Below are 14,298 nucleotides of genomic sequence, written 5' to 3'. Positions count from 1 at the left end.
ATTTATTGCCCTCATTTTTATAGATATTTGTACATAATTGCTATTGAATGATTAAAGAATATTTCTTTTCAATTAATTAAAAAAATCCAACATTTCAATTTTAAAATATATTTTAATCATTTTTATAACAGATTTAATGATTATAACATTATTAGATCTAAAACATTTTCAAAATCTGAATTTATTCACCTATTAAAAAAAATTGATTACTATTCACATATTTAAATTTTCCAAAAAAACCATCATAATAATCATTACTATAGGAAATTGACTTATTTAATAGAGAAATTGTTAAAAATGCCCCTTTTTCAATACCCCTTTTCAAAAATGCCCCTTTTGAGAGTCCATTTTTAAGTTTGCCCTCTTTTAATTTTTAATGACCATTTTACCCTTATTTGAAACAAAATTAGGTCCACAAAATACAAAATATTTTTTGGCGGGAAAAGTGATCCCGCAATTTTCCCGCCAAAACACTTGTAAAAACCTTTAAAATACCTTGTAAAATTTTCCCGTAAAAATTTTTCCCGCCAAAAAATTTTCCCGCCAAAAATTTTTTTTTGCGGGAAAAGTGATTCCGCAATTTTTTTGCCGAAATTTTTTTGGCGGGAAAAATTTACAAGGTATTTTAAAGGTTTTACGGAGTATTTACAAATGTTTTGTAAGGTTTTACAATGTATTTTAAAAGGTTTTACAAGGTACTTATAAGGTTTTATAAGGTATTTATAACTTGTAAAATCTTATAAAAAACTTGTAAAACCTTATAACTTGTAAAACCTTATAAAATAGCTTGTAAAATCTTATAATATCTTATAAATACTTTATAAATACGTTGTAAAACCTTTTAAAATACATTGTAAAACTTTATAAATACCCTGTAAAAACCCTTTAAAATACCTTGTAAAATTTTCCCGCCAAAAATTTAACGCCAAAAAATTTGCGGAATCACTTTTTCCGCAAAAAAAAATTTTTGGCGGGAAAAAATTTTACAAGGTATTTTAAAGGTTTTACAAATTTTTACAAGTGTTTTGGCGGGAAAAATTGGGGGATCACTTTTCCCGCCAAAAAAGATTTTGTATTTTGTGGACCTAATTTTGTTATATTTCCTTATATATTTATGATATCTTTTATTAAAAGAAGGGTAATTTAGTCATTTTGTACATAAAAGGGGTATTTTTAAAAATGGACATCCAAAAGGGGCATTTTTGAAAAGGGGTATTGAAAAAGGGGCATTTTTGTGAGTCTCCCTATTTAATATCATTGATATAATATTTCACAGGTGAAACATATTCTTACACAAAAAAAAAATAATAAAAAAAAAAAAAATTTGCTTAGATTGAAGAAATAGCGGATTATATATTTAGTTGGTACATAATAGTTTGATCTAAACATATTCTCACGGATTATATATTTCGTTTTTACACAAACAAATTTTAGATCCTCAAAAATAACTTTACTCATAACACTAATTTTATCTATATAGATTTATCCTGCACTATGTGCAGGTTATTACCTAGTAACTTTTTATAAAGAAACCGAAAGAGAGAATATCTTTTTGAGATAAACAGTTAATCCAGTTACTAATGTGACAAATAGCTAAAATCCTTCTGAGTGATCTTCTATAAACATCTTAATCCAAACCCTTAATAATCAAGAAAACAATGTACTCTTCATTCTCTCTATCCAAATGTCTCTCGTTTCTTTCCATATCTTGGCTATACAACTCCTCATACGCAGCGTTTCATCCCTGAATATTACTAATGAGTATCTGAACCACAAATGTCGGGTTGAACAAGGAAAATACCAGCCAGGAAGTGAGTACGAGAAAGACCTCAACTCTATCACCGGTAATGTCGCTACCGAAAAATTTGTAAACGGGTTCGTACACAGCGCAATTAAAGACGGTACCAATTCCGCTACCGTCATATTCCAATGTCGGGGTGACTCTTACAGGTCCAAGTGCAACTCCTGCTATGCCACCGCACTCGCCGGGGTAATGCTACTTTAACATTTTTGCATATATGATCTATAACTTGTGGTGCGGTGTATAACATCACATTATCGCCAAAATAGAAATGATCATTGGAAACAAAAACTCAGATTAGAGTTAACAAGTAGCTGACAGAAATTTGAGCCGGGTAACAATGCATCAACTGATAAAAATTATCATAATTGTTAAGAAGAATTAAATAGATACTCTCGTTCGGTGAAAAAACAAAAGTATTATCTTATCTTATATTGAAACGTTAAGATTGCTTGGGGCCTTGGGGGAACGAACTTCTTATATACTAATATTTTAAGGTTTCTCTTGGTGAGAGTCTCTAAGAAGTTGACATGTGTCACTTTTCTCCTAATGACATATTATGAGAAACGAAAATTACTTTTATCTAAACATTAATTCCTCCAAAAATAAATGCATAATAATTATTTCTCCTAAGAATATATTATGTTAAACTAAAACAAAACGAAAATTACTTTTCTTTTCTTCACAAAAAAATTTATTTTCTTTTTCAAAATCTTAAAAGAAGTAATATTAATATGATTTAATATAATGGTTTTCTTTGTAATTGAAGTAAAAATTTATGTTTTTTGACAATATATCTCATAATAATATTTTGGTTATCAATATTTGTAATAAATATTACAATATCTTCTATATTTTAATTTAACTTCATTTAATTTACATATAATTTAAGAAGTAATATTTATATGATTTAATATGATGGTTTTCTTTGTAATTGAAGTAAAAATTTATTTTTTTGACAATATATCTCCTAATAACATTTTGGTTATCAATATTTGTAATAAGTGAAATTTACTCAAACAATATTTATTCAATTCATTTTATTTTAAAATAATTTAAAGTATTAAAAATATGATAATAATCCTAATCACAATTTATTGCATATTAATTCTGAAAAATGTAACTCCCACTGTGTTTGACAAAATTAATTGCCATACAATTTATGGTATATTTATTATTTGAAATGTAACTCATAAGTCCCATGACAAAATTAAGTATTATACTAATTAAACCTTATACCTTCTCACTTTTAGATGAGATACAAATAATGTATATCTTCTTTACCTTCAGTTTCTACTTTTTTTTTTCATGATGAAGTTGGCAAATATTGTTTAGCATGCCTAATTAATTAAGTTGCTAAAATTTATATTAGTCTTTAAAAGTATTTTAATTTCCCCGTCAAAAGGACCAAAATTGGGTACTCAACCAAATGATGAACATATGTAGTTTAACATAGGAAAACTAAATAACAAAATTTATATTAGTCTTTAAAAGTATTTTAGTTTCCCCATCAAAAGGACCAAAAATTGGGTACTCAACCAAATGATGAACATATGTAGTTTAAGATAGGAAAACCATTTAGTTCTATGGTTTGTTTTAGCAATGATACATAATGTCATGTGAAAACAACATTATATGTAAGTTGTTTCACGAACAAAAAATCATGCAATCAAAACCAAAATCAAAAGGTGTTGGAATTCTAGAAAAAAGTTATGGTTTATCGGTTTTAGCGTTGCTACCATTTTGTTATTCTGTATTAAATCTTCAGACACAGTTAAGATTTCTGTTTTATTGAAATTATTTACTATTTTAACCAACTATCTATATTTATTATTTTTCAATTATGGCGCTTTTTTGAAATTTAAATCCTATTATGAAATACAATATTTAAGAACATATACGTGAAACGCTTTTCAAATTAGTTTTATGGTTTGTTTTAGCAATGATACATAATGTCATGTGAAAACAACATTATATGTAAGTTGTTTCACGAACTAAAACCATGTCATCAAAACCAAAATCAAAAGATGTTGGAATTCTAGAAAAAAGTTATGGTTTATCGGTTTATATTTTTCTAATTGTTTGAAGGAGAACCATATGAAAATTTTAAGTTTTTAACCATAATTTCAATTAAAAAACTTTATTTGCTAAATTTCTTTTCACTAATAAATGCTAAATACAATATATTTGTAATAATATATTTGTATATTTTTTTATATACATGAGCCATTCGCCACATTAGTTAATATAAATATAAAAATTACAAATAAATATTTACAAAAAAAAAGATAATTTTACAACGAAAATATTAAAGTATTAATAAAGACATAGAGATACTATATGTTCGTTTTGTACATAAGAAAAATTGTAAAACATTTTTCAATCAATTGTTGTAAAATAATTAGTAAATAAAAACCATATATTTGCATTGAAAAATTAAAAAAATTAAATCATCATTTGAAGTAAACCAGGACATGTATGTATATGTATTTGACAGTTTCGTAAGAGATGTCCAAGAAACAAAGGAGGGATAATATGGTACGATCAATGTTTTCTCGATATTAGTATGATCAATGAAGGAGCCCCAAGGAAAGTCAATTACAAGAATACTTTCCCTATGCACAACCCAAACAATGTGAGAGGGGATACAAAGTTGTTTAACAAGAAGACAAATGATTTTTTCCAACAGCTGATTGCGAAAGCTGATAAAGCCGACAAGGATGACATCGAGTTGTTATATTATGCGGCAGGAGAGAAGAGAATCGGGACGAATAAACTGTATGCAATGGTGCAGTGTACGTCTTGTTTGGAATGGAGTATCAGCCATCTTTCTAAGTGTTGCGACGGTAAACAAGGAGCGAGAGTTTTGGGTACAGCCTGTAATCTTAGTTATGAGCTATATCCTTTTCTTAGGACTTAATGACTATTTGATGTTGATGCAGAACAACATTCTTTTGACAACTTTCTAATTTTGTTTTGTTTATTTTCTAATTCTCCTATTTTGAAGGTTTCGTTATAAATGTTACTATATTTAAATTCTCATATTACATGTTTTTAACACAATAATATTTAAAAGGAAAAAAGATACCTAGCTACATAAAGTATGCTACAATACATGGTCACACATCCGAAGTTTAAAAATTTATCCCTAACTACACAAATTATATGTATCGCATGCCCACATATACGCACTATATGTAGTCATGTCGCCAACATCACAAACATTTTTTTTCCAGTACACTTTTCACCGGAATCCGGCATTGACCAGTTTGACCGGCGTTGACCAACATAAATATTCAAATATATATATATTTTTTTAGTTTTTTAATATTTATAGTTTTAATAGAAAAATATGATTTCCTAATTTTTGCATTAAATCATAAATTTGATAATTTAAAGATATGTTGGCATTTTCTGACTATTTCATTAAACTAGATTGACTTTGGAGAAAACAAAAAAGAAACATTTAATTATTTTTTAGCGAATAAATTTTGGTATAGAAAGAATCATAAAAATTTGCTCATTCATCACTTTTTATAATTATTAATTATATATTTGTTGATGTTTATTTAAATTTGCTTATATTTATCTTTGTTGTATTGTGGATGTATCATGTCTTGTATCTTATTTGATTTCACTGAATAAATTACCGTATTTTCTATTGTCTGGATGCAAAATTTACATCTAAATTCTACTTTTCCATCCAAAATATCAAGATGATTTGAGATGCAATTGATTTTGCATCCAATGCATTATCTAGATGTTAGTACTAAATTGGGAAAATGCATGCATTTGCATCCACATATTTTATTCAAACAGAAAAACCAATCGAGCGATAAACGAATCTGTCACACCAAATCAATCTCACCCTTGATTCGACGACTTCCTCTACTTCAATAACTAAAAAGCTCAAACTTGGTTATCTTCTAGATTGAGAGAAAAGGACCTAGGGCTGTGACAAATAACAATTGGTCTAACCGGACCTAGGGCTGTGACAAATAATAAGAGCACCTCCATTGTTCAGTGCTATGGAGGATGTCTTAAAAAAAATTATAAATAAATACAAAAGAAAATAAGAGAAGATAGATGGTCTTCTAATATACACTCAAAAACTTCTAGCTGTCATTTTAACTTTTAAGATTGGATTAAACTTTATTATAATTTAAAACTTAAATATAAAAACAAAGTATTTAAAATATAAATAAAAAGTTATAAGACCCGATCTCCACCGATGGAGATGGTCTATTAATGAACTGAAGATTGACTTCTTCAATAAGCTCATCGTCGTTCCTTGACAGAAGAAGAAATGTCCAACACAAAATTGTTTTTGGCAAAATAAAACTCTTATGTAAAATGATATCGTTTTAGGTTTGATCCGTTCAATCTATGGACGGGCCTAAATTAGAATAAGTATTATATTGATCCTAACTCCTAAGTCCTAACCATATAACCATATTATAACGGTCCTAACTTTCATACATAGATTTCATGTTCTTACATGAATCCCCAAGGCCCAAGTTATGCACTTAGACTAATACCTTCTAAAACTAGATCTCGTATTTGCAGTGTACTTAGACATAAACTTCCATCAACCATAAAACTTATACTATACCTTCTAATACAACATTTTATATATTAAAAAAAAATATTTAAGTTTCATCAATGCCTGCTTCGGAGTCTAGTGTTCTATGTTCAAATCTTGTTAATCTACATAATCGAACTAGTGTTCTATGTTCAAATCTCGTTAATCTACAAAATTGAAATGGAGTTTTGTTCAATTTGCTTGTTTACAGACTTTTGGGCTAACTATTTTATATTCTGTGAATTGACTGAAACTAATGTAGAGTTCTATGTTTAGATTTTGTTATTCCACTTCATCAAAATATGTTTTATTTCAATGATTGATGATGATGATGATGCTTGATGTTGAATGTAGAATCAATGATAATGATTAATGATTATGATGTGTTGTTTTTCACAGATCAAAACTGGTATTTGTGGAAGTGTGATAAATACAATGGGACAAGAAAAGAAGAAGACGGAGCCGAGACCGGCTAAGTTTGTGACGCCTAGCTATTCATTGATCCTAAAGGGAGAAAAGACTCCGGTATCGGAGACATACCTTAACGATGAATATGCTATAAGGAAAGTTAATGGCAACACATTTTTACATAAAGTGATGCCCCCGAGAATAAGAAATGTAAAGGTTGGAAGACAACATGTATCAACTTGAACTACTTATGTAATGTTCAAGACCACATGCAATGGAGCGTTTTGAGAATATATATAATGAGAGGGGGAAAATAGCTAAAAGCAGAAGATCTCGATGTGAAAATCAATAGATGCATTCTACAATTATATGGCGAAAGATTTAGAGAGGCGTTGAACCATTTTCTAGTAAGACCTTAGGATTGTTTAGCGTTTGGTCGTATTGTTGCATTTGCAATGTGCTAGCCAACCTCGGGGAAAGGGCTTGGTAGAATGAGCTAATGTTTTCGTTTTCTTTTGGTTTGTGTGGTTTCGCTCTGAGAAAGCTCAGTTCTATGATCTGGTCTTTGTCGTTTGACAAAATGTATCTTCTCCCTGGCTTCATGTAGGAGAATCTTTAAAATTGCTTATCACTTCATTGACTCCGAAAGCGTCACTGCATTTTCGATGTCAATAGATTGAATGTTCTTTGCTTCCATGTTTTTGTATCCATTTTTTTTTGCCATGCGACCAATTTGTAGGTTTTACTTTATTGTACTTCCTAAATTTTTTCATTATTTGTGAAATATTTACATTTTTAGCAAAATAATTATATATATGCAAACGCATTTGAATCGTGTTAATGACTTAACGGGTATTCTATTTAGAGTCTCTATGGAACAACTGACTTCATCAATACAGAATCAATTCGACGAAATTGATTCAACGATGAGAAAAATAGCGTTTCTTCCTTTAGGGAGTCAAGAAACCCCCAAAAAAATGTTCATTGGTGCTCGTACTCCAACAATGGTGCCAACATTAGACCCCAAGAGCCAATTGGATGATTAAGAATGCTGAAGAATGTTGCTCTGCCTAATCAAGGCAAATAAAACTGCTATGGGCTAACACTTTTCTGGGCTTCGTACCCATTAAACTATTATTATGATTGGTTCAAAATTATGTTTTAATAGGCTTTCATTAGAAGTGGGCCTACAGGCTATCAGTAATATTTTTATTCTTTTGCTATTTCAATTGAAAATCTTTTATCAAATAAAAAGTTAAAGGACTGACATGCATGAATCATTTTTTTTTTTTTTTTTTTTGATATACCCGATCGGCTGATCCGGTCAGCCTCGATGATGTGTTGCGTTTTTAACGGTTTCGAGTCTTGGTTTAGTCCATGTTTTGAGTCATCTATCGTGTCAAAGTCCGTCTTTTGCGTCTTTTCGGTTGTGTCTTGAGTCCTTTGCAGGCTATAGGTGCTCGAGCTGGATTCGGAGCATCTTGTGCATGATTGAGCCTATTCGGAGCTAAAACAATGGAGAAACGGTACAAGAGATCACCAGGAGCTGGGGATCGATCGATCCAAGGCGTGGATCGATCGATCCCAATTGTGACGATGAAGCCAAAAGTTCCAGTCGCTCGAGATCGATCGATCCCAGGAGGGGATCGATCGATCCAACCCTCATTCGTCCAAGACCAATTGATTCAGCATATCTGGATCGATCGATCCACACATGGGATCGATCGATCCGAGCCTCGACGACCAGACCGGTTTTCCTTAACCGGGTTTATTTGCCTTTTTCTGTACTTGGGTATAAAAACCCAGAAAAACCTATTTTTCTCTCTATGTTCTTTTCTCTGCAACTTTTGAGACTTCTCTTTGTAAGCTTTTTGGGATTCTAGAGATTCATCCTCTTTGACACTTTGGAGAAGATTTCTAAACCCTTATTCTTTATTTATCAATTCAATTATGCTTTCTTCATCTCTTTGTGTTGTTTTCTTTGCCATGAGTGAGTAGTTTCTCAATTGGGTTTTAGGGTTCTAATTAGGAGATTCAATGGATTAATGGATTGATTGATATTAGGAGTTCTTATTCTCTAGGTTCTTTGATTCACATGTTCTTAATGCTAGAATAGGATTGATCACCCTGTTGTAGAGTCTAGGTTTTTCTATGCATCAAAAGTGTTCGATAGAATGCCTGAAAGAATGTGAATTGAGCAATGTATTTCTAGCCAACGAAAGTTGACGTTAGGACGCATTGTGAACTTAATGAACTTGTTTTATAATGCGAATTTGACTAGGAAATTACATGCGAAAGTTTAGTAATCGAATAGTCAAATTTAGTGATTAATGTCTTGAAAGAGAATTAGTCTAAATGTGTTCATGTTCAAGAACGGTGCTTAATTGTTGAATTCCTTGTCTAATGTTTCCGTTATTTATTGATCTCTGAATACCCTATAGCCCAATGTCTTTAAGTCTTGAAGTCAAATCGTTTAATTAATTTGCATTTTTATTTTAAAATCTGAAAACCAAACAAACAACCTTTCCGCTTTAGCTAAGAACGAGTCTCGGAAATCTTTAGAGTATCTTTGGTCCTTGTGGATCGACCTCGAATATACTGCCTAACGGTTAAGTGTATTGAGTTAATTACTCGAGCAATCAAGTTGGCGCCGTTGCCGGGGACCAATTGCGTTACCTAACGATTTAGGATTAGTTTTTAGTCTAAAGCATTTTTATTTTCTGTTACTAATTTTCGTTTTCGTTTTCTCTTTGGTGTTTTCAGGTGTATGACCCGCAGCCAAGGCTCGTCACATCTAGCGGATTACCAAGAGGATATCGGAAAATTTGAAAGAGCGAATAAGAAAAAGAAGAAGATAGCCGAGCAGAGAGAAGCTGAAATGGCTGAATTTGATGCTGCAGGAAATCTTCAGAATAGGGATGAACTTCCACTTGGAGGTGATCATCAAGGAGTGTTTCAGGATCCTCCACCGCCTAGAAACAATAATGCTCCTGCTGCTGGTGAACGTGATGCTGCTGCTAATGCCGCTCGTGTAGCTGTAGCAAATGCTAGGCCCGTGCCTGCTCGACAGACTTTGAGAGATCATGATGCTCCTAATGTTGTGCATTTTCGAGACATGAACCAACAGCTGCCAATCAATAGGAATGATTTTGAGATCAAGACAGGGTTGCTATCTTTGGTGAAGCAGAATCAGTTCCATGGTCTCACCTCAGAGAATCCAGTCTACCACTTGGATAACTTCGAGGATATATGCAGTACAACAAGAATGAATGGAGTACCTGATGATATCATCAAATGCAGACTTTTCACCTTCTCCTTGGCTGACAAAGCCCATCGCTGGTTGAAGTCTTTGGACACTGAGAATTTAAGAAGCTGGGAAGACTACAAGGCTGCATTTCTGTCACAGTATTTTACTCAGTCTAGGACAGCCATTCTGAGGAACAAGATCTCTTCTTTTCAGCAGCATGGTACAGAATCGTTCCATGATGCTTGGGAGCGGTTCAAAGACTACTACAGAGAATGCCCTCATCACGGGTTTCCATATGCCACTTTGATCAATACTTTCTACAGGGGAGTCGATAAGGACTACAAGATGGCTTTGGATACTGCTAGTAATGGGGATTTCATGACCAAGACTGAGGATGAAGCTACAGAGCTTATTGAGAATTTGGCAACCAGCAACAGTAACCACAATGTTGACTATGACAGGTCGAACAAAGGTGGAGGAGGAGAGTCGAAACAGATTGCTGAGTTGACAGCTAAGGTAGAGCAGCTCCTCAAGAGAGATCAGCGGGTTGTTAATTTCTGTGACGATAGTGGTGAAGCTCAGGTGTATCAAGAGTTCGTCGGGGACGGTTCAGAGGATGTTCAGGCTGAGTTAAACTACATCAACGGTCAGGGCAATTACCAGAACAGGGGATTCAATCAGAACTACAGGAACCACCCTAACCTTTCCTACAGGAGTACCAATGTAGAGAATCCGCAGGATCAGGTATACCCAGCGCAGACGGGATCACAGGGTCAGCAATTTCAGTCCAAGCCTTTTGTACCTGGACAGGGAAATTTCAACAATAAGGTGTTCGTACCTAAGCCACAGATGCAGGGCAATGGGTACAATCAGGGAGGTTTCAAGCAGAAATCTCAGTTTAACAACTTCCAGGGAAGTTACCAAGCACCTACAGGTAATAATTCTGCATCTTCTTCAGGAGACAATGAGATGAAGCTCATGATGCAGCAAATTCTTGAGGGACAGAAAAAGAACGCTGCAGATATTAATGTCAAGGTTGATAGCATGTACAGTGATCTTCATGGGAAATTCGAGTCACTAGCTTCACATGTTAAGACACTTGAGAATCAAGTAGCTCAGACAGTTTCTGCATCTACAAGACCAATGGGGGTTCTTCCTGGAAAGCCGATCACGAACCCGAAAGACTACAACAATGGTAAGGAGTATGTTAATGCTATCTCACTGAGGAGTGGCAAAGAGCTCAACCCAATCCTGAAGAAGGAAAAAGCGAAGGCCATTTCTGATGACTCGATAAAACATATGATGTAAGAAAGAAAACATAGACTCAAAACCGATAAAAACACAACATAATGACGTGCATCCGTTTATACTGTTGAGTACCCGAAACACCTTGAGCCACTAAATATTAGCCCTTTTTGACCAAGCCCATAACGTGTTCGATACCCCCTTTGTGAGAATACACGCCACTGCTAATGAATGTTAAAAGGTTAAGTTATCTGATTCTGAAAATTCTTTTAGATTTCGGGACTTAATTTTGTTGCTACGGTTATGGCGAAGTACAGTCTAGTACGGTTTGATGAGTTGTGTGATAGTGGTTTGCAGGCAATTGATAGAACATGATCCCGAAGAAAATGTGAGTTCTCGTGTTTTCAAACCTCTTCTCTTGATAAGGATTTCTGCTTTCCTTGAGGACAAGCAAAGATTTAAGTCGGGGGGAGTGATGTGTTGTGTTTTTAACAGTTTCGAGTCTTGGTTTAGTCCATGTTTTGAGTCATCTATCGTGTCAAAGTCCGTCTTTTGCGTCTTTTCGGTTGTGTCTTGAGTCCTTTGCAGGCTATAGGTGCTCGAGCTGGATTCGGAGCATCTTGTGCATGATTGAGCCTATTCGGAGCTAAAACAATGGAGAAACAGTACAAGAGATCACCAGGAGCTGGGGATCGATCGATCCAAGGCGTGGATCGATCGATCCCAATTGTGACGATGAAGCCAAAAGTTCCAGTCGCTCGAGATCGATCGATCCCAGGAGGGGATCGATCGATCCAACCCTCATTCGTCCAAGACCAATTGATTCAACATATCTGGATCGATCGATCCACACATGGGATCGATCGATCCGAGCCTCGACGACCAGACCGGTTTTTCTTAACCGGGTTTATTTGCCTTTTTCTGTACTTGGGTATAAAAACCCAGAAAAACCTATTTTTCTCTCTACGTTCTTTTCTCTGCAACTTTTGAGACTTCTCTTTGTAAGCTTTTTGGGATTCTAGAGATTCATCCTCTTTGACACTTTGGAGAAGATTTCTAAACCCTTATTCTTTATTTATCAATTCAATTATGCTTTCTTCATCTCTTTGTGTTGTTTTCTTTGCCATGAGTGAGTAGTTTCTCAATTGGGTTTTAGGGTTCTAATTAGGAGATTCAATGGATTAATGGATTGATTGATATTAGGAGTTCTTATTCTCTAGGTTCTTTGATTCACATGTTCTTAATGCTAGAATAGGATTGATCACCCTGTTGTAGAGTCTAGGTTTTTCTATGCATCAAAAGTGTTCGATAGAATGCCTGAAAGAATGTGAATTGAGCAATGTATTTCTAGCCAACGAAAGTTGACGTTAGGACGCATTGTGAACTTAATGAACTTGTTTTATAATGCGAATTTGACTAGGAAATTACATGCGAAAGTTTAGTAATCGAATAGTCAAATTTAGTGATTAATGTCTTGAAAGAGAATTAGTCTAAATGTGTTCATGTTCAAGAACGGTGCTTAATTAATTGTTGAATTCCTTGTCTAATGTTTCCGTTATTTATTGATCTCTGAATATCCTATAGCCCAATGTCTTTAAGTCTTGAAGTCAAATCGTTTAATTAATTTGCATTTTTATTTTAAAATCTGAAAACCAAACAAACAACCTTTCCGCTTTAGCTAAGAACGAGTCTCGGAAATCTTTAGAGTATCTTTGGTCCTTATGGATCGACCTAGAATATACTGCCTAACGGTTAAGTGTATTGAGTTAATTACTCGAGCAATCACTCGACAGGAACGCACCTGAGTGCTACAGAGTGGACTCACTACCACCTCGAAGGATGGGCTACCACACTGCCTGATACGAGTTTGAAATGCTTTCCGACTAATGCCCGGGGGTAGCTGGATCGCGTGTTACCAGACTACCAGGTAAACTGCCTGGGCCGAAGCCCAAGCCCAGACTTTCCAACAAAGTGTTGATAACAGCGAGGGAGGAAGATCGAACCCGGGTTCGGGGATTTCACCCTCAACTTCGGACTTCGCCCTACCACTCGCCCACCACCTTGCGGGCGACATGCATGAATCATGATCATGCCAAGTTTCACACGAGGCTGTTTTAGTTTTTTTTTGGGTAAGAAATTGTTGAACTTTAAAAATTGTTTGAGTACATGAGATTGTAGAATACTTAGGATTGCGACATGCATGTATTTGTTAGTAAAATTATGATGAGAATGAGATGCCCAGGGATTACACGCTTGCAGCATAAGGACGGAACAGTGTCTCCAAGGCACCAACCCACAACAGGAGAAAGACGACAATGTGACGTGGAAAAATATTCACTCGTTAGAATAAAATTGGTTTTAGAAATTAAGTTTTCTTCTTTTTGTATTTATGTGCTCAGAACCTGAACTTTGGCATTGAACTTAGGTTCCCTTTGCAAAAAGTTGATGTTGACGTTATATATTCTTCTTGTACGTTAGAAAAGCTAAGAATAATTATATAAAAAAAAAACAGACTCCTAAAACAAAATGGGCTTTAAAAAGCAAAAGCACATCTAAAAGAGACGAAGACATACCAAAATTGAAGGCCTAAAATTCTGCAATTTTAGATTCTAGATAGCTTCAAGCATTGTGGGTCATATATTCATATTCCCACTGTTTCGTTAGAATTCTTTTTTAGGGTGATATTTTGATTAAAACTTTAAATGTAATACCGTTTGATATTTTCTGGGTAAGATTTCTAAAGAGTGTAATGTGTATGTCAAAGTGTTTTAAGAAACCTTTTTTTTGTTCTTGAAGTTGTGCAACTCAACATATAACTTTATAGTAGTTTTTTTTTTTCCATCGAACTTTATAGTAGTTAAAGTACTATGTTTCAGTAAAAATATCAAATATACTAGTATGTTTTAGTTATTTACATGATTAGGAAATGATACAATCTACTTTGTGTTTAGTCATCTATGGATTTCATATTCAATTTATTGAAACAAAATGAATAAATTATTATTTAAATTGAAA

The 14,298-nt window shown here is 33.7% G+C and overlaps 1 protein-coding gene across 1 annotated transcript; it reads left to right on the top strand.

The window, feature by feature from the left end:
• The first annotated feature begins 1,585 nt into the window (after window positions 1–1,585).
• LOC9321639 (cysteine-rich repeat secretory protein 34) lies at window positions 1,586–4,721 on the top strand. Its single transcript, XM_002885527.2, is given in 3 exon segments — window positions 1,586–1,688; window positions 1,691–1,990; window positions 4,299–4,721. Coding segments are annotated over 3 exon segments (753 nt in total). The 5' UTR covers window positions 1,586–1,658.
• The last annotated feature ends 9,577 nt before the right edge of the window (window positions 4,722–14,298 follow it).

Source organism: Arabidopsis lyrata (genome assembly GCF_000004255.2).
Source record: "Arabidopsis lyrata subsp. lyrata unplaced genomic scaffold ARALYscaffold_3, whole genome shotgun sequence".
NCBI lineage: Eukaryota > Viridiplantae > Streptophyta > Magnoliopsida > Brassicales > Brassicaceae > Arabidopsis > Arabidopsis lyrata.
This window is presented reverse-complemented; position numbering and strand designations above follow the sequence as displayed.